Raw genomic sequence first — 21,348 nt, 5'->3', positions numbered from 1 at the left:
AAAAAAGGAGTCACGTTCGCCATTTATGTCCAAGTTGAATTGTTCATGATGTAACCTTAAGTACAGATTATTCAAATGAATACTTACTGATTGAATTTTGCTTTTAATTTTGTCAAATGGAGATAAATTATTGAGTGTAAAGAGATCTAACTTTTTAATGTGAGTTTATAGGAGAAATTGTAGAAGAAGTTAGCATTTTAGTAGAACAAAATTCTTTTCTAAACTTAGTGCCCCATGCAGGTTGAGGAAAAACCATTTTCACAAAATAGGATGATGGGAAAGGAGGAAAATCACCCCCAGCCTCAGGAACTCTGTTTTTGTTGCCTGGAACTCTGACCCGGTCAAATCTGTTAGTTTTCGAGCTACTCTTGAGAGCTGATTCTGCTTCAAATGATTCATCTTTTACTTCCCCTTTAAAACCATCATCGCGGACATTTGGAAGCTGAACGTTTATACAGTTTGCGATAAGCTTTTTGGCGTTCTCACAATAAAAATAATAAAATTTTAGGACTGAAAAGGACTTTAATGATCTCTGTCTGATCTCCTTACTTTTTAGATGAGAGTATATCCGTGTTTATCTTTCTTCGGTTTGAGCATTCCCAGCTGTACGTCAATTTCTTTTATATGCTTTAAAAGTTGGGAGTCCGAAGTAGGTCAGAAGCAGGAGGAGAAATAAGAGGTAGTGTGTTTTGCAAAGACTTTCCTAGCAGTAGGCTTGGCAGAAGTTCAGACGGCAGTGTTGCTCCAAACACCTGACGTCTGTGGCCTTCAACATTGGGAAGTGCTGTTATAACATTGTTTTAATTAACTGCTTATTTTTATAAGCCGATCCTTTGCAAGTGCTGCGTCTTCAGTTGAAATCTTTTGTGGCCTGAGCACCATTCAATGACAGTTTTCAGTTTTTCACTCAAGTCTTAGACTTCAGTCCCTTCTGTGTTTGTAAAGTAGATGTGTCCAGTTTTAAAACTTCAGGTTTTTGTCTGGGTTAATTTAGCGGAGACCGTCTGACACAGGCTGCTGTGACCTGATGGGGTGACCGCCCTCGACGCCGACTTCAGATCAAGGGGCTCTGCAGTTGCACTTAGAGGCCACATCTTCCTTGTGCCGTTTTCTTAGCGTGTGTCCCGAAGGCGCTTGCGGCCGCTCACTTTCCGGCGTCGAGGTTATAGAGCCTGTGCGGAAGTGCCCGTCGAACGTTGGCACAGGAGGCGCCCCTAGTTTTCTTTTTAAAAGTAGTTCTGAAGACAGTGGCTGTATGTTTGACATTGATCTCCTTTGCCCCTCAGTTAATCTTTTGAAGGAGCTTTCATTTGAAAAATGTCACTAAGAGAAATACACACCAAGGGTTGTGCACCTTACTGATGTAATATGTGGCTGTTTATACAATCAGTTGCTTGTAGGTGACTTTCATTAGTTTGTCTTCTCAGTCAAAAAACTTGATCTCCTGTAAGCCTTCGCGTCGGCAGTCCTGATCTTTGTCGTGTCTGTTTTCCAGTTTTCATGAAGAAACTGGTTTAGGAGCTACTCTTGTAGTTCTTATTAGTGCATTTCTTTTGAACATTTGACCATTTCTTGCTAAAAACCGGAAGGCACTTTACTTCATCGATTGTTCATGTTGAGATTTTTATCATCCGTGTGTATTATGACTGAAAGAGGCTTGCGCAAATGACGTGTCTTCTGGGCAAGTGGTAGGATTGGTTTAGTAATTTAAAAATAGCCCGCCAATATGCATTTCCAGATTCTCAGGAGAATTTAATGTTCTTGTAAGAATTTTGTGTCGTGTTTACTGATGAAAATGGCGAGAACTTTTTGTCAATTTAAATGTGGAGCTACTTCAGGATGTCTGACACAAGCAGCATCATTAGAAAGACATCATAGTCCTCATTTATGAAGAGTTAAAAATTGTTAACATTTTTGTTATTTCTGAGAGCGCCAGCGGGGGCGGGGCAGACAGAGGGGGACGGAGGATCTGAAGCGGTCTCTGCGCTGACAGCAGCGAGCAGATGCGGGGCTTGAACTCACGAACTGCGAGCTCATGACCTGATCCAAAGTCAGCCGCTCAACCGAGCTAGCCAGGTGCCAGGTGCCCCAAGAGTTAAACAGTTTTAACAATTTAACAATTTTGATTTTCCTAGTAATATTTGAAATGATTATGAGTTCATCACGTAACATTTAATGTTTACAGATTATTTTTTGGAGGGGGAAGAGGCCTCTATCAAAATAACAGTGTACGTTCTTTTATATGTTTGCAGTTTGGACTTGCTGTTTTTATTGAAGGAGACAAAAACGTGGTCTCTTTAGACATAAACACGTGATTGCAGTATTTATTGACTCATAACGCACTTTCCTCCGTTAATTGTAAATAGAAATTTAGTTACTATTTACAAAGATATGCTAGTGTACCTAGTACATAATTTAGCCCTCTTCAGTACACCGTCAACTTTAAATACAGTAACGTGCTTTCTTTCCTTTGTAAATGTTGAGATTGTGGAACCAGGAGGTCTAGGTTCTCAGCCATTGGAGCAAATACAGTAGCGAGCTGGGTCATTTTTCTCATGTCTTAGAAATAGATGGATGGCTGTCAGTCTGAACACAGCCATCCTTTCTTGTTGCCTCAAGGAACTGGTTTCTAAGTCGCTTTCTGCTGCTCTTTGCCTCTCTTGAGCGCTGGGTGGTGTTTATTTGGAGAGTTCAGTCCTGTCTTCCTTAACTCTGCCAGTCCTTCCCACCATATTAACTTCTCACATCACTTCAGCCTTTGCTTCCTTTCTTTCTTTCTTTCTTTTTTTTTTTTTTTTTTTTCAATATATGAAGTTTATTGTCAAATTGGTTTCCATACTTTCTGGATTTCTTTAGGCTGAAATAGATGAACCATTTTCTGAAATGATCATAAAGGAGGCTTTCCATTTATTTATTTATTTATTTATTTATTTATTTATTTATTTTGGAAAGGAAACTAATGGGTTTTATAATGCTTTTCCAAAAGGACATTAAAAAAAAAAAAGGTCACTTGAGATGTCGGAGTTTATATTATCAATATCCTGTAATTAAATATATATCATACACTTGATGTATGAGTTTATTTTTTAAACTTAAGTTTCTCTATCTTATTTCAAAAGTGAGTTTTTCAAAAATGTCAAATGTTTATTTTGTGCAATAAACCAGAAGTTGCTTTTAGTTTGCTGGTTTTCAGCCAGAAGATTGTGTAAATAGTTGGTATTTTACATACATTGTCACCTGTTTAGTTGACTACAAAGATCAAGACCAAAAATCGTTGATCTACAAAGACCAGTTCTTTTCCCAAAATGCAAGACCAAATTTTGACAGCCATTTAAAAAACCAGTGGAGCCAGAAGAAGTGCTTGTCTAGCTTGCATTGTTCAAAATTGTTTATTGCTCTGAAGAAATACGATTTTATTAGACCTTGAACTTCTGGGATAACATGGATTGACTGAAATTTACTGCTTAGGATTCTGCTTTATCTTCTTTTAATAGATTTTATAAAAGAATACCACTTGAGTACCGTTTGGGGGGGTTGGGCAGAGTTCTCAGCTACCTTATATCGATTGAGGCAGCTTTATACCAGGTCACATGAATATCTGTTGGGTTAATGAAACTTTTTATTGTTCTCTTCAACTAAAAGGCCATTGCAAAATGACTCTTGAAAATTCAGATAACACGGAAATAATATAAAACAGACGGCAAAAGTTTCTGTAGCACAACTCCTGTGATTTGTGATTTTTTCTGATCTCTTTCTCTATATATGATAACATGTTAATAATGATAATATTTATTATTATCATTATACAAATAATTTTGTAAGTTTTGTATAAATAATTGGCATGTATAAATAATACACTATTTATTTGAAGAGGTTTCTGGCCAGGGATGCCTGGCTGGCCCAGTCAGTCTGAACCAGGATTCTTAATATCAGGGTCCTGAGTTCAAGCTCCATGTTGGGTGTGGAGCTTACTTAAAAAATAAAAGGTTACTGGCCAGATAAAATGTGCCTGCCAATTTGGGCCATAACTGAAACAAAAAAAACTATGTTTTAAAGTATAGTTGACATATGTTACATTAGTTTCAGGTGTATAACCTAGTGATTTATCTTCTCTATACCTCATGCTGTGGTCACTACAAGTGTAGTCCCCATCTGTCACCATATACTATTTTCAGTATCATTGACGATATTCCCTATGTTGTGCCTTCTATTCCTGTGACTTTTTCCATAACTGGAAGCCTGTATCTCTCCCCCCATCACCCATTTTGCCCATCTTCCCACCCCCCACATTTGGGCTGTCACTTTAAATCCTCTGTCCAGGTCCTCATTCTCTAAGAATGCAGTGTTCAGTGTTTGATGACTGTGGATATAACATCATTTATTGCCCTATTTTTTTTTTTTTTTTTTTTTTGAAGGTTTATTTAGTTTTCAAAGAGAGTGAGAGTGGGAGCAGGGAGGGGCAGAGAGAGAAAGAGATCCCGAGCAGGCTTCAGGTTTGGCGCGGAGCCTGACTTGAGGCTCAACTCACTGACCACACAGGCTCCCTGCCCTATTCTTAATTGATAAACATTTAGTTTTTAGTTTTTATTTTTGCAATTAGTATTTTAGCGAATACCCTTCATTGTACATCTTTGTATCATTGAGTAATTTTGTAGAAGTTCCTAGAAATAGAATTACTCAGTCAAGAGGATATGCATATTAAGTTAAAAAATTTTTTTTATTTTAGAGTGCAAGGCGGGGAGAAGGGCAGAGGTAGGGGGAGAGAGAGAATCTCAAGCAGGCTCCATTCTCAGTGCGGAGCCCAAAGCTGGGCTCAGTCCCACAACCCTGGGATCATGGCCTGAGCCGATACCAAGGACTGAGCCACCTAGGCACCCTGCATATTTAAATTTTTATAGATATTACCACATTGTTTCCCCAAAAGATTTTCCGTCTTCACCTTACCAGCTGTTTATGGTAGTGTCTCTTCCTCTCTGTTCCCAACGCATAATACCAGTCTTTTGGATCTTTGTCAGTGTGATAGGTAAGACGTTATTACAGTTTGCTTGCTTTTCTTTACTCATTCAGTGAGGCTGAGTTTCTATTGTCTGTTTATATTTCTTCTCTGAAGTGACTGCTAGGGTGTTGGATCTATTAAAATTAGGTTGGACTGTTTCTTAGGATTTTTAAGGACTTTTTGTATATTGTTAAATATTCAGTTATTTATCATGTTTTGCAGATTCCCACTCCCTTCTTCCAATTTTGATGTTATTCCTGGTATATTTTGGTTCATGAAAGTTTTATTTTATTTTTTTTTATTAAAAAACGTTTAAAATGTTTATTTTTGAGAGGGAGAGAGAGAGAGAACGTGTGAGCAGGGGAGGGGCAGAGAGAGGGGGGGACAGAGGATCCAAAGCAGGCTCTGCACTGACAGCAGAGAGCCTGATGTGGGGCTTGAACTCCTCAACCATGAGATCATGACCTGAGCTGAAATCAAAGTTGGATGCTTAAACGACTGAGCCACCCAGGCACCCCAAAGCTTTAGTTATTTTTAATTTTTCTCAGATGTGGGCAAATGTCACTTTCAATTTTTATTTTTGAAAAATTTTTAAAGTTTATTTTGAGAGAGAGCGCACATGCACATGTGTTGAGAGCTTGCGTGTGAGGTGGGGAGGGGCAGTGAGCCAGAGAACCCCAAGTAGGCTCCACCCTTCAGCAATGAACCCGACCTGAGCCAAAATCAAGAGTTGTACGCTTCACTGACTGAGCCACCCAGGTGCTCCCTTTTTAAATTTTAGACAGGGAAAGCCTGAGAGGGGGAGAGGGCAGAGGGAGAGAGAGACTCCCAAGGAGGCTCCGTGCTCAGTGCAGAGCCTGACTCAGGGCTCAGTCCCACCACCCCAGGATCATGACTTGAGCTGAAATCAAGGGTCGGATGCTCAACCAACTGAGCCACCCAGGCACCCCAAGACTGTCCAACATTTTAAAAGATGACTGGACATATTTAGAATTTCAAAATAGTAGGATGTACCTTATAGGGAGAGAAGAAGAAATTCTTTATTCATGCTATTAGGCAAATACCGGTTTATAGAAGTTTTAAACGTTTACATAGTCAAATTAGAATTTCTTTCGATTTCTTTGTTTCTAAAGGCTTAGAAAGTAAAGATTATGAATTACCTCTCTATCTTTCCTTTTAGTTTTCATGTTTATATTTTATTTATTTAAAAAAAATTTTTTTTTAAGTTTATTTATTTTGAGAGAGAGAGAGTGGGAAGGGGTGGAGAGAGAGAGGGAGAGAGACCATTGCAGGCGGGCTCTATACTGTCAGTACAGAGCTGGATGCCGGGCTCGAACTCACAAACTGTGAGATCATGACCTGAGCTGAAGTCAGAGGCTTAACTGACTGAGGCACCCAGTGTCCCTAAAGGTTTTGTTTTATTTTATTTTATATTTTTAAAAATTTATTTATTGTCGAGAGAGAGAGAGTATGGGTGCATGTGTGTGTGTCGGGGGGGGGGGGGGGCAGAGAGGGAGAGAGAGAGTCCCAAGCAGGCTATGTGATGTCAGTGTAGAGCCTGACGCTGGGCTCGATCTTGCATGAGATCACGACCTGAGCTGAAATCAAGAGTTGGACGCTCAACCACCTGAGCCACCCAGGTGCCCCTAAAGATTTTAGTTTTAAGCAATCTCTGTATCCACCATGGGGCTAGAACTCACAACCCCAAGATCAAGAGTCACATGCTCCACCGACTGAGCCAGCCACATGCCCCTCACTTGTATATTTTGATATTTAACCTGTTAGGAATTTCCTTTGGTATGAAAAATGAGTGGGGGATTTGGTTTTTAATACTTTTCTCTTTTAGCTTTTCTAGTTGTTTCAACACTACTTAACTGAGTAGTCAGTGGACAGTAAAGGAGCAGTCACAAATCTTTCCTGCAAAGATCAACCGAATTGGCCTACCTGAGTGGTGGTCCCCAGAGCAGATCTCCACCTGAGCCAGGACTTAGTGCCTCTCCTCAGAGACCAGGCCTAGTGCGGGTCTGGTGTCTCCAACGTAACTCGGGCCTCTGGTGCCCTGACTTGTTCAGCCTCACGTCTGCTCCTGGAAGCAAGGCTTCAGAATGATCGTGGTGCCACGGCTTATGGAAACCAGGGACTTAAATAAACCTCTGTCTTCCATTTCTTAGTTTTTGCTTGTTTTTATTTTTTCAGTGACAAGTGATATTTCTTGCTCATAGGACTGTTCTTGAGTTAGGTATTTGAGTTTGCATGGCTCTAGTTACCGGCTTCTGTGCCTTTTGTGTGTTTTGTCGTTTTACCAAAACTTATGTATTGACTTGTTCAATTTCTGATTTCCAATTACATTAGCAAAACTGGAGTTTGTAGCAAAACTGCGGATTATGAGGAATGATTTACGGTAGCCCCCTTCTGGCCCCAGACTGCATTGGGTTTTCCCTGTGCATTGGGTTTTAATAGGATTAACGAGGTGGTATTTTTATGGTTGCTTTCATTCAGAATCAGGCTTTTGAAATTAGGATGCAGGGGAGAGTTTTAAGAGTTGAAATTTCCTGAAATTGCATTCCAAATGTTCTGTGTTCTGTGTTAAATGCATTTGTGTGTGTGTGTGTGTGTGTGTGTGTGTGTGTGTGTGTGTGTGTGTGTGTGTGTGGTGTTTTCTAAGAAGCATAGGAACTGGCCCTCAAAGGATCTTTCTGTGATGCTCGAGTGAACTCCCACAGGACCCCTGTGCTGCAGGTAGAGAGGTCCTCTCCCCAGTTGGGTCGGCCGGCTCTATCACATACTGAACAGCGGAAGCACTGTATGACCTGGGATGAGCCACTCTTTGATTTCTTAGCTCCAACACCCTCGATTTGCTCCTTGTACTAAATACGTCTGTGTCAGGCTCTGGTCAGGAATTTTTCTTCCCGGTTTTTCTTTCTGACCCTGTCCTGCTGGAGCCTCTCGTCTCTTGGACCCCCCTTCTCCTGATCCGCTCCCGAGACCTGGTTAGGGACTCCCTTCTCTCTCACTTCTCTTGACCCAAACTTGGTATTTGTCTCATTCCCGTTTTTGTCTTCAGGACTTCCTTTGCATGAAAACAGTCTGAAATTAAATTGTGTATGCTATCATTTTCACCAGAAGGGCTGGCTAATTTAAAATTTGGGTGTGTTATCTTTTCTCTGCTGTGATTTTGAAGAATAATAGAGGCAGTGTCAGAAATCCTCCTCGGCTTTTCTCTAGTTTGGGTGGCAGTTGACCCTTTCTTTCCTACGCCTTAGGTGTGAGATGGTTCCTTATTGTTTTTACTTGGAAAGACGATATCAACAGTTCATTGTGTCTCTGGCATGAATTAAATGGACCAACCAGTATCCAAGAATATTTTTAACTTGGCTAACTGACTGTATTTTTTTTCCCCCCTACTATCCGGAAGTTGGACTTAACCCTTCTGATGTTAAAGATTGTTCAGAGACCAAATGGCCATGGCAATTTTCCTTTGGGATGTCCCACTGTGAAATGGGGAGTCATACCGACCTCATAGGGTAGTGGTGAATTTTAAAGAAGTTAACTTTGGTAAAGTCTCTAGCACAGTGCTTGGCACATAGTAGGGTGTGTTAATTTCTTTCCCTTCCCTGCAGGCCATTCACCTGCTCTTCCCTCTACGATTTTCCATAACACAGTTTTTACTTGGAACCAGCCTTCTGCCAAGAGTCTCAGTTTGGTTGTGTCCTCCTACAACTACTATTTTTGGCTTGACTTCCCTCTCCAGCTCCCAGTGGTCCAGCCACACAGTCGCCTATTGTACCAGCTGGTTGATGTAAGTCTATCCATCCTCAGAGGAACCCAGTTACTTACCAGTAAGCTGTGTTTCTCTGAAAATGTAGCATCCTTGATAAACCAATAGTTTTTTTTTTTTTCCTTCTTTACTTACCATTGATGATGAATCATCTATAGTAACTTCCTTGTGTGATCCTCAAGTAGGAACTAGAATTGGAGAACTTTATTTGTTGATGTGTAGGTCTCCTAGTGAGTTCCTGAGTCCAGGACCCTTGACTGTGATCAGGTAAAATGCTTTGGAGACCCGTGAGGTCAAAATCCTTTTCAGTATTCTGAGAGATATGAGACTTAATTACATAAACTGTCAAGGATGATACATTTTCAAAGAAAAAAAAGTTACTGGTAAGTAACTGGAATTTTTTGAGTAATTTTTCTGTTAAGTCAATAAATAAGAATTCCCAAACTTGTTTTACCAACAAATGCTTTTGCATTTGAATATTACTTCATAAATGAAAGGAATATGGTTATTAGTTAAGGTTAATAGTTAAGGAATGGGATCGGTTTCTAGACATAACTACATAGATCATGAGGTGTGGGTATAGGCCTTCAGTTTTCTAAGGAGGTGCTCTCTTAGCTTTAAAGGGAAATTGGAGCGAATCTCCATTAGGCAAAATTAGCAAATGCAGTCTGTTCATTCAGAAACATTTTTTGAGTGCCTACTCTTTTTTGAGACACTGTGCTGAGTATCATTGCGAGACAGAGAGGTAAAAACCACACTGTCTCAGCTGCTTTTGCTCTCAGAGAGCTGATTTCTGGCCCCTTGGTGACTGTAGGGCACAGGATGAAGGTGACGGGGTCATGGTATGACAGCGTCGTGGGGTTGGAGGTGGTACTAAGTGCCACAGCCTTTGCCATCTTTTGTGCTTCTCGAAGTTCTTTCTGTTCAGGGGGAAACGTCAGCGGACCTCATTCAGTAGATTCAGAGTATTTTCTGCATCCTTAGAGCAAACAGATGAGGCAGAGCCAGCGTCCCTCCTGTCTAGTGGTGGAATCGAATATTAAGTCGTCTGACCTTAAGTATGACCTTGGGTTCAGACGCTGAGTAACGCAGGTGGATACATGAGAGTTGGAGAGGCAGCACGCTCTCCCTCACCCCCTGAGCTTTAAAGGAGGCTAATCTTGAGAGTTAAAGTCACAGTGTTAATTTACTTCCCCCAGGTGTAAAACAAAACCTCAAAACTCTAATTTTTTTTGGTAAGAAATTACCGTTACTGTGCACTTCAGATCACTGGACGGTGTATCGTACTTGATTCAGTAATTATAACCACTCCTTGCCCCAAAGCTTACCCAGTTAGGTAGGAGGAAGAGAGGCGCCTTGGTAGTACCAGGAATAGGAGAAGGGCCTGGGGGAAGAGGCGCCCCTCCCGTGTGGCGCCCAGTGCACAGTTGTGCTTGTTCGTTGACCCCGGGAGCTGCTCCACGGTGGGAGCCTCGCACAGCCAGGAAGCTCTTGGGTGTCGGAGGCAGATTTCGGCTTCCTTCCCGGCTTGGTAACTTACTACCTTTCTGACCAGGCAAGTTACTGAACTTCTCTGAACCTCAGTCTCCTCGTTTGTGAGGTGGCGATGCCAAAGGCTGACACGAGGAGTGGTTAAGATATATATAAAGCACTTAGCACAGTGCCTGCAACATAGTACGTGCTCAATAAATGTTAACTGCTAATATTATTGGATTATTGGACGGATGGATGAAGAATTGTATCAGAGGCCAAAGTGCGGAACAGGGGAAGATTGTGGCTCTGGAGTTTTAGTGAACTGTTCCCTACCTTCTCATTTACTTGAGCAGTGAGCTTTCTAGTGTTACAATCTTTGTCTTTGCCGTTTGGAAAGCAAATTAATGGATTAATCACTGTCACAGTTCTGTCTAACTACTCTGATCTTTAAACCGGCTTCCACCAGGAAGGAACTATTGTGCTGCAGTGACTGTGACCGACCATTGCACCATTATCCCCCTGGCCTGACGAGATGCTGAGGGCCAGGTGTGGCCTGTGCGCCAGAGATTTCACTGTGATTTCACCAAATCTAGCCCTGCTATTTTTAACACCTCTCAAATAGAAATGAAACATTTAATAATTATGTGTGTATACATAGGATTTTCCGTTTTGTTTACTACTTCTTTTTACTCGATTTTCACTGATTGTAGATCACAGATAGATGTCCAAGGGTATTTTTGAGAAGGTTCTTGGAAGCCTGATAATTGGGTAATGGTGCTCCTTAAGAAAAGGTGGATTCCTAGACAGGATAGAAGGTGCTGTGGTTAGATGGGCACAGATTTTTACCGTATTTCATAGAATCAAAGATGCAAAATTTTGAACATTTTAACATCTGAAACTGGAATGCATCTTAGAATTGCTGTGATAAGAAAGCATTATGTTACAGTTTAACTGGCAACATTATTTTCTTAGTGATACAGAAAGTAATGGAATGCCTTGAAATTGATGTCATCGTAGGTTGGATGAAATACGGTATTTCAAGAGAGTATATGCACTTACACGTTATAGAGATATGGTATCGTGGCAGTATGTGTAGTGGGGAAGAGAGCAGAGGCTCCAGAGTCAGACTCTCTTTCTGGGTTTAAATTCCAGCCCTATCTAGTTAACGTATGGCTTACCTTATTTTTACCTGACTTTTCTCACCTGTAAAATGGGGGCTAAGAATTAGTCCCCATCTTACAGTGTTGTATTGAGGACAGAATATGATAAGACATGCGATGTGTTTAAAGTAGTGCCTCGCACGTAGAAAGTGCCTGATAATATTAGCTGTTATTATTAATGTCGAGATTATACTTTTGCAGGATTGATAGCACTCTGTTTTGTTGTGATCGAAATTCAGATCTGTTCTTACCCTTCGTATATTTGTTTTCCGTCCGGTAGTATCAGCAAATGATGCTTGGGGTTTTTTTTTGTTTTTGTTTTCGTTTTTAAGGGAAGATAAAAATAAGAAAGGTGAACCTAACAGTTTTCATATTCTTATTAAGTGAGATTTTTAAGAGGCATATTTGGTGTTATATGTTATTATTCCATGTGGTTGAGATGGAAAAGAAACTAAGCATCAAGCTAGGAAATTTATAGTGAAAGCAAGGAGCAGCCGACCTGAGGCTAACAAATACAGTTTTTGATTCTGATTGATGTTGGTAAGTATGGGAAGGGTTGGAGGCTTTTGGAAATTTGCAAAATCTGAAGCATTTTTGTCACCCTAAGAGAGTAAAAAGGAGAGAATCCTTCATGGTTTTAGGAACTTTGTTGTCTTAGGTAAAGGAATTTCCTTTTCAAAATGATTTAAGTGGGCAGTGTCCCTTTAGAATATGGCTGCAGTTTAAGGCTGTCCTTTTATTCTTATGAGTCAATTTTATTTTCTCTGTTCTAGTGTTCAGTGACCAGTGACTTGGATTTTCCAACGCAAATCATCCCATTAAAGACTCTGAATGCAGTCGCTTCAGTACCCATAATGTATTCTTGGTCTCCCCTACAGCAGAATTTTATGGTATGTAAATCATGTATCATCTGTTTATTTGATAATCATTTATTTTCAATAAAACAATTTTCTTGTCGAGGTGAATCAAGAATGATAATAAGTAAAAAAAAAAAAGTTATCGAAATGAGAACACTTTGTGTTTTTTAATGGATAGATATATTTTAAGCCTTCACAGTGTTGTGGTTTTTCTAGTCTTTTCTAGTTAAAATATTCTCCAAAGGAAAAGTGTTAAGGAGAAATCATACCTGGGATTAAAAACGGTTAAAAGATGGATGCTTACAGTTAGTTCTTATCCTTGGGAAGGTCAGGCAGTATTCTGTAATTTCAGTATGATTTTGAGGTTTTGTTAATTGAGAACTTTATATTGAGAACAGTTTTAGGCAGCGTGTTATTAAATGATACTGAACATGTATGAAATATTCTCAGGGCTTATAAAACACAAACTTAAGCATATTTCCACAGATAACACTGGCCCAGTAGCTTTTGTAAAGAAATGCTGGTGTTTAATTCTTCATAGATGTAGGATGAAAGAGGATGGAACAAAAGAAATTTGAGTATGAATTCTTCACTTAGACTGTTAAATAAACAATAGTTTCATTATTTACTTGATACGTAAAATAGTGAGGACAAGTACTGATACAAGTCCTTGGTGAGCCTACTTTAGGAATTGCTTACTAGGTTTTTAAATTTTTTTGGTTTTAAATTTTCTTTTTTTTAACATTTATTTTTGAGAGACAGAGCCTGAGCTGGGGAGGGGGGTAGAGAGAGAGACACACAGAATTCAAAGCAGGTTCCACACTCTGAGGTGTTAGCACAGAGCCAGATGCGGGGTTTGAACCCGTCGACCGCGAGATCGTGACTTGAGCCGAAGTCGGACACTTAGCCGACTGAGCCACCCAGGCGCCCCTAATTTTTTTGTTTTTAAAGTAGGCTCCATAGCCAAGGTGGAGCTTGAACTCACAACCCAGAGATCAAGAGTCCCATGCTGTACCAACCGAGCCAGCCAGGCACCCTTAGATTTTTTTTTTTACATAGATGTTTCTAACGTCTTTAGTAACTTAAAGATTTTATAGTGGAAGATTAAAGACGAAGTTCAGATACTTTTCTATAATTGCTGAAACTTGTGTGTTTAAGGCCTTCTGCAAAAACATTTAGTTTAAGAATCCTATTGCAAGAGCTGAAGGGAGATTTCAGATATTCATAGACTCAAGTTCTGAAAGCAGGTAGTATTTAAAGTCAAAATTATTTAGGGTTACCCATGGGTTTGCTGGTTACTGACCGAGGCAAATTAGGCAGACCCTGTGGTTAGGATACGTTTGAGGGAGCAAAGGTTACGTGGAATACAGTTGGGAAGACAAAATAGCAGTTTGTCACTTAATTGTGGCTTTTATCCAAAAAACCCCTAATACTCCTAGTGTAAATGGGATTAGTGAAAAGTGGACTCTTGAGTTGTCTGTAAATTTGGATCTGGATAGACCAGTACGTTAAAATTTAAATCTTAATTTTTTTTTATCCCCCTGTGTGCTTTCTCTCTCAATTTCCCTTTTCCCTATTTGTCTAAGATCCTGTTGTCTTTCTGAAGTTTGCGGTTGTCCTAAATTTGTTACCTGGGGATTATCTGAGATTTTCCCCTTCTGGTTTTTCCTGCCTGCTGCTACGTGACAGTCCAAGTGCCTGGTGGCCTTTTCCTGGTGTGTTCTTCCCCCTCCGTCTTGGTCCCAGCCCAGCCCGTGGCACCACTCCCTGGCTGCCACCTCTTCTTGGCCCCTCAGCCAGTCCATTCTGTTGATTGGAGCTATCATTCTAAAATTCTGTTTTTAACCAATATCCGCCCCCCCCCGCCGCCCTTTGAAAGGCTTCTTAAGACAGCTCCGTCCTACTTTGTTTAAATATGGACTTCAGAACCCTCTGGCCTTTATAATTACTGTCTTTTTTATTCTTTATTGAAAATTCTCTTCCTCCCACACATCTGCTTTCAGTCCCTGGTGTCCTTGAGTTCTCCCTTCTGCTTGAACTTTTTCTCGGATCAGTTCTTCCTTGCTAAGTTAGTGCCTTTTTCCCCCCTGTTGTCTTCCAGACCTTTATAGAAACTCCTCTGTCATCTTGATTAGCATTATACAGAGATTGTTTATCTCTGTATCAAAATATTTTATGTCATTGTAGAATGTTCTTATTTTACATATAAGAGTAAATCCTTTTGGCATAACCTTTATGATAATCTATTTTATATCCCCAGATTTTTATTATATTGAGGGTCTCCGAATAACTAGATCATTAAGTGAAGTTTGGAAATCCTTACCTTTTTTACTTTGTATGGCTATTTATAAGTGGTTTTAATAAGCCTTATTTTATTGATTCTAAGACTCTGGGTTTGCCTTAAAATTGATGGGTCACAGCGTAATGTGTGACACTTTTTCCTTTCTTGAGGTGCATAAAATAATGGTAAGTTTTAATGATTGATGACCTGTTAGATTAGGGAAATAGAGTATTTTCTCTTAAAATTTTTCCGCTGTGAACAGTTTGTTTTCTCATATAATGCTTCTTGGTGGGAGGGGTCTTTTATTTAATTTTTTTTTTATAGCTTTGAGTTTGTTGTTAGTTTAGATCTGGAGAACTGAGTAAAGACATCTACTTTAGAAATTGTATTTTACATTACACTGATTTTTAATTTTATTTTTAAAGTTTATTTATTTGGAGAGAGAGAGCATGAGCACAAGCCGGGGAGGGGCAGAGAGAGAGAATCCCAAGCAGGCTCCGCGCCATCAGCGCAGAGCCCGATGTGGGGCTTGAACCCGCGAACCGCGAGATCAGGAGCTGAGATCAAGAGTAGGACACTTAACCTACTGAGCCACCCATTTGCCCCTACGTTGATTTAAAAAATACTTTGATACTTAGGATAAGCCTGCTTTTAAAATATATTTTTTATTTTTAGGTGGAAGATGAAACGGTTTTACATAACATTCCTTATATGGGGGATGAAGTTTTAGACCAGGATGGGACTTTCATTGAAGAGCTAATAAAAAACTATGATGGAAAAGTACACGGGGATAGAGGTGAGCCATGTGTTTAATCTCTTGGAAAAAGGGGCTAAAGCATTGAGAGAGATTCTGAATTTGTAAGCATAGGTGTGAACATGGCTTTTTTTTAATATTAAAAGTAAGTTTATTGCTGGATTGGCCTGGGCTTACCAGCCTAAAAATTGTAATGTTTTCCCTACTTTTAAATTGAAGAATCATTTTTGCTAACTTGAAAATGATGCATAGTTGGTTATATCATAAATTATAATGTCAGTAACATGTAAATTAGATAGAATGGTTTGAGTGTATGTAGATTTTAAGATTCCTTCACAGTAAAATTAAGACCGGGCCTCTGCTTACGTGACACATGGGCTCCAGAAGGCCTGTGCTCAGAAAGATGTCCCCCTTAGCTCCCGCAGTTTCTGCATTTCTGTCCCCGCGTTCACGGCTTCTGCGTTTGGTGTCCAGGGGACCCTGTCAGTGTCTGGCAGGAGGGTAGCGTGTGTAACGTCGTCATGGTCCCTTCTCTTCTGGGGAAAGTGAGGGCTGTCAGCTGCGGTCTTGGGAGGAGGCCGAGGCCACAGTTCGTTTCTAGGGCATCAGGTTATAGTGGCAGGCACTGGAGACTTCTGGCGGGGGTTGGGGGGTGAGTGAAGAGAGGATGACAGGTGTTGAAGATGAATTCTTCCTGACTTTGCCTCAGGCCAGCCTTGAAGGTGATCTCCCTCCTCATTTGAACAGCAGTGTTCCAGTGCTAACAGGCTCTGGCTGTTTCTTCCACGTTAGAAACGGCGTCAACTTGGCATTACCGCCTTCCTCTGTATATTTCTGATACTTGACTTGATGAATTTCAGAATGCGGGTTTATAAATGATGAAATTTTTGTGGAGTTGGTGAATGCTCTTGGTCAGTACAATGATGATGATGATGATGATGATGGCGATGACCCTGATGAAAGAGAAGAAAAACAGAAAGATCTGGAGGAGAACAGAGATGGTAAGTTTCTTCATTAGGTTTGTGTGCAGTCCTGACAGCATCTTAGAGTGTCCTTTGTAACGTTTCATCCTGTACTTGAGTGTCTTTACTTCCTTTGCCTAACAAAAGAATGTACTGTTTGGGGGGATTTTGCAGGGTAGTTATCAGAATCGTCATTCCGATATATTGATCGTTGCACACAAGTAGTGTGCCAGTCACTTTACGTGCACCAGCGGTGGCTGTTGGCATCAGATCTATTATAGTCGAAGAGATGGGCTTAGTGCACTTAAGTAGCTTATTTAGTACGCTGTTGGAGGAAGAAACAGAACCCAGAACCCCGTGCTGGTCACCCCTCTGAATGGCTCGAGAGCCCTGCTTTTGAGCCCTATGCTAGTTACGGCTTCTCAGACAGAGCAGCCCGATCCAGAGTCCATAGTCCGTGGAGACTTGGCAGAGCTCATCGGTAAACAGCACAGAAGAGCGTGGGGGAGAAACTGCGATTTCAAAGAAGCGAAATGTTTTTGTAACGGGCCGCGGTCATGTAGTTCATCTCCTTGAGTTTACAAAGAAGGATCAGACCCCAGTGGGTAGGTGACCAGGCAAGAAGGTCACAGACCCAGTCAGTAGCCGCGCTGGGATTAGCCCCTGGGGCTTCTCCCTCCTGGTGCACCTGAAACTTCCCATATTTGATTTTAAGTGTTTTGTTCGTCCGGCCTACTGACACTCCATGCAGACATGTGACATATGTCAGAAGTAAGTGAAACACAGAGTTGATAATTTTCGTAGAAAATTAGCTTTGTTAGATGTAGTTGTGTGGAGGAAATGCAAGATTGAAAGACTTGCTTTTCTTTCATCTTTTTTCCCTTTCTTATTTCCTGATACAGACAAAGAAAGCCGCCCGCCTCGGAAATTTCCTTCCGATAAAATTTTTGAAGCCATTTCTTCAATGTTTCCGGATAAGGGCACAGCAGAAGAACTAAAGGAAAAGTAAGATTTGCTCTTTTGAGGCAGTCTTGCCTTGTATGGTGCATAGCTCAGCATTTTGGTTTATCAGAAGTAGAACTCACGGAGCCGACGGCCCCCCGCGCTTCCTGTGTTCATGGTGCTGCGGGTTCTCGACACCATGTACGTGAGGTGCTTCCCTGCACGGCGCTTACCGTGGTGCCAGTAAACACACGCGTGATTTCCGGTGGCGCTTGGAGAGGAGAACTTCTCTGGACACTTATAGACATGTCAGTGTAGTTGATGTTTATTTTAATTAATGTGGTAACATTTTTCATGATCTGAATCCCATCCCTGAACTTGATTCTTTTTTATTATTTTGAGAGAGAGAGAGAGAGAGCGTGCGCGCACAAGTTGGGGAGGGGGGGGAGAGAAAGAGAGACAGAATCCCAAGTATGGTGCCCAATGGAGGGACTCGAACCCACAAACTGAGATCACGACCTGAGCCAAGATCAGGAGTCGGACGCTTAACTGACTGCGCCTTGATTCTTGATATACCGGACAGGATGTTTAATTGGCTCTTCATCTAAATAAGGATGGTTTTAGGTCAGACCTTTTCCTTGTGTGTGGCCGAGGCACGATGAACATCACAGATGCTATATGGGACCTTTCAGAAACTTTATTTTCAGAGGAGGAGTTGTTGCCGTGCCCTCACCTCCCTTTTCCCTGCTCGCCGTCAGGTATAAAGAACTGACCGAGCAGCAGCTCCCGGGCGCACTTCCTCCTGAGTGCACCCCGAACATCGATGGGCCGAACGCCAAGTCCGTGCAGAGGGAGCAGAGCCTGCACTCTTTCCACACGCTCTTCTGCAGGCGGTGCTTCAAGTACGACTGCTTCCTGCACCGTAAGTGCGGCCGCCGCGCGCCCTCGTGGGGGTCTGTCGTGGGTCCCGTCGTCCAGCGCCGGGAAGCGGTGTCCTTGATCGCAGCTAGAATCGATCATTTCGCCTGGCGGTGAAGGTGGAGAACTGTGCTAGGATCAGAGGACCGTCGTACTGCAATTTGTTGCTTGGCGGTTGCTGTGGAGTCTTTGACTTGGGCCGCCCGGCTCCCACTAACGTGGAATACGGGTCAGCGGTGTTCCCATAAAGGCTCACCTAGCACTTGTTTGTAGCGAAGCTGTGACCGTGAACCATCTCAGAGCCTAGAGCAGCCCTGCCGTATGGTTGAACGCATTTTGTTGAATAAGAAATGGGCTAAAAAGATGTTTGTAGGTATTTTTGTCAGTTTAGTGTTCCTTTTTGGTTTTCTGAGTAAGTTTCTTTTAAAAATATCTGCAGTTGACAGGTGCCTGGGTGGCTCAGTCGGTTAAGCGTGCAACTTGGGCTCAGTTCACCATCTCATGGTTCGTGAATTTGAGCCCCTGCGTTGGGCTTTCTGTTGTCAGCGCGAAGCCTGCTTTGGATCCTCTGTCGCCCTCTCTGTCCCATACCCACTTGTTCCCTCTTTCTCTCTCTCTTTACAATGATTTTTTAATTAAAAAAAATATGTATTATTTAATGTTTTATTTTTTGAGAGAGTGAGCATAAGTGGGGGAGGGGCAGAGAGAGAGAGAGAGAGCGATCTGAAGCAGGCTTTGTGCTGACAGGCCGCCAACAGCAAGTCCGATTTGGGCTTGAACTCACGAACCTTGAGATCGTGACCTGAGGTGAAGTCGGTCGCTCAACCGACTGAGCTACCCAGGTGCCCCTCATTTTTTTATTTTTTAAAGATTTTATTATTATTTAGAGTGAGAGAGAGGATATGAGCTGGGGGGAGAGGGAGAATCTGAAGCAGGTTCCGTGCTCAGAGTGGAGCCCAGTGTGGGGCTCGATCCCACCACTCTGGGATCATGACCTAAGCTGAAATCAAGAGTCAGATGCTCAGCCGACTCAGCCACCTAGACGCCCCAAAGATTGTATTTTTTTTTTTTTTTTCAACGTTTATTTATTTTTGGGACAGAGAGAGACAGAGCATGAACGGGGGAGGGGCAGAGAGAGAGGGAGACACAGAATCAGAAACAGGCTCCAGGCTCCGAGCCATCAGCCCAGAGCCCGACGCGGGGCTCGAACTCACGGACCGTGAGATCGTGACCTGGATGAAGTCGGACGCCTACCCGACTGCGCCACCCAGGCGCCCCAAGATTGTATTTTTTAAGTAATCTCTACCCCCTGTGTGGGGCTTGAACTCCTGACCCTGAGATCAAGAGTTGCAAGCTCCACCGACTGAACCAGGCATCCCTACACCCAGTTGGTTTATAAAGTTATGCCCGGTTCTTAAGAATATTATGAGTTGCATCCAAGTGTCACCATAGCGAATGGTCGCGTGGAAGCTCTACGTGGAAGTCAGTGAAATGGTCCGTCCAGTTGGTAGACGTAGCATTCTCGTACCTTCCTTGTGCAAATGAATCAGGAAGTGGATGCTGCTTCTGAACGTGATCACATGAGTTATTTTATTGTGATCTTCAGATTTGAGTAATAGTGATGAACCTTGAACCTGATCAGTCCCTCCTCCGTCAGGCGGGGGACACTGACTAGCGAGCTTCGCTCCGGTGGGAGGCGGGGCTGCCCACCCGTGGCACGTGGAGCGGCGGGGTCCACAGCTGCTACGCCCCTTGCGTCCTCGTTCACTAGGGCCGGTCTCTTTGGGATTCCGCCTCGACGGATCGTGTAGGGATTCACTGCTTTCCGTCAACTTCAGCAGAATCTCACAGACTGTAAATGTTTCTTAGGCAAAATGAACCAGTAAATACATTGTTAGATACACGTCAGCTATAGCATTTTGTGCCTTAAGTTTTTTTCTCTCTGATAGAATAACATAGTGCTTCATAAGCTGTTGTGAAGATTAATTTTATTATTATGTGTAAAATACTTAAAACAGTACTTGGCTTGTTTTTATTGTTATTTTTTAAACAGGTCGTCATTTACATGACCTACACTTCAGAAATGTATTAAAAGGTGTCCAGTGAATTCTCCCTGCCACGTCTGCCCCCGTGCGTAGCGTTTGTACCTCACTCCTTAGACCGCTAACATCAGCTCTTCTGTATCTTTCTGTAGTATCTTCCGGCAAAATGCAAAGATGTTCTTTTCCCGACTGTCCTTCTCACAAGGTGCCATACTAGTGAGGCTTCTCCCTGTTTTGACTTCATGGTGTAGACGCTCTTCCTGTCTGGAGAGCTGCGTAGCCTTCTGTCGTAGGAGGCAGCGGAACCCTGCATTTGGATCGTGTTGCGCCTTTCGTTCCCACGGCGCTGCGGTGAATGACCTTGGCTGTACCTGCACAGCATTTGCCATAAGTGCAAGTTAAGCTGGTCCACTGTGTATTGGCTTCACTCTTTTGCATTTAACTCTTTGATCCTTTGGAAGCGAGTGATTCTGATAGAGTTTTGGATCCACTTCTCCCTACCTCCAACGCTGCCTAGTCGTTTTCCATGCCACGTATTGGAAAGTTCCCTCTTCACTGCTTTGCCGCCCTCCTTGCCTGTTACCACGTGTGCTTGGGTCTTTTTTTTTTGTGTTCTCTTCCAGGAGGCTTTATTCAGAGATCTCCTGCCTATTCTTTCTTGTTTTTTTAATGTAAATTTTTAGAATCAGTTTGTTTAATTAAAAAGAAAAAAGTCTAGGTAGTATGTTTATTGGAATTCCATTAAATGTATAAATTACTTACGGGGAAATTGACATTTTAAAATGAGGATTAAGTGTAACCATATGATCAGGTTTCCTTTTGTGTCCTTTAGTAACCTTGAATTTTCTTCACGTAGTTCTTGTACATTCGTTTGTAAGATGAGTTCTAGGTATTAATGGATTGTTGCTGGGCTTTTTCTCTTTAAATGTTACATGTTTAATACCTTGATACCTTACTGAATTGTCCTTGTTTATAATAATTTCTCGGTGGATTCTTTGTTGAGTTTTCTAGCTCTGTAGGTAGACTGTCGGCAATTACTGAGATTCTCTGTCTTTATGACCTTAATTTCTTTCCTTGTCTAATTACATTGGCTGATATCTTCAGTACGGTGTTAAATAACAGTGGTGCTAGCAGATACGTTTTCTATCACTTCTGGATCAGTTTTGAAAAGTTACCTATTTCACC

The 21,348-nt window shown here is 41.8% G+C and overlaps 1 protein-coding gene across 10 annotated transcripts in view; it reads left to right on the top strand.

Moving 5' to 3' along the window:
* The window catches only part of EZH2 (enhancer of zeste 2 polycomb repressive complex 2 subunit), a 56,183-nt gene that overhangs the window by 18,137 nt on the left and 16,698 nt on the right, over window positions 1-21,348 (top strand). For 4 of the 10 annotated variants that reach the window (XM_049643071.1, XM_049643067.1, XM_049643070.1 and 1 more), the window contains exons 4-9: window positions 8,748-8,795; window positions 12,181-12,297; window positions 15,221-15,341; window positions 16,160-16,300; window positions 17,164-17,266; window positions 17,962-18,125. In XM_049643071.1, the coding sequence (XP_049499028.1) occupies window positions 8,748-8,795; window positions 12,181-12,297; window positions 15,221-15,341; window positions 16,160-16,300; window positions 17,164-17,266; window positions 17,962-18,125 (694 nt within the window). Of the gene's footprint in view, window positions 1-8,616; window positions 8,796-12,180; window positions 12,298-15,220; window positions 15,342-16,159; window positions 16,301-17,163; window positions 17,267-17,961; window positions 18,126-21,348 lie in introns of all 10 variants that reach the window. The other 6 variants (XM_049643077.1, XM_049643076.1, XM_049643074.1 and 3 more) reach the window with 3 other exon arrangements.

Source organism: Panthera uncia, chromosome A2 (genome assembly GCF_023721935.1).
Source record: "Panthera uncia isolate 11264 chromosome A2, Puncia_PCG_1.0, whole genome shotgun sequence".
Lineage (NCBI taxonomy): Eukaryota > Metazoa > Chordata > Mammalia > Carnivora > Felidae > Panthera > Panthera uncia.
The sequence above is the reverse complement of the archived record's forward strand: the minus strand, read 5'-3'. Positions and strand labels throughout refer to the sequence as shown.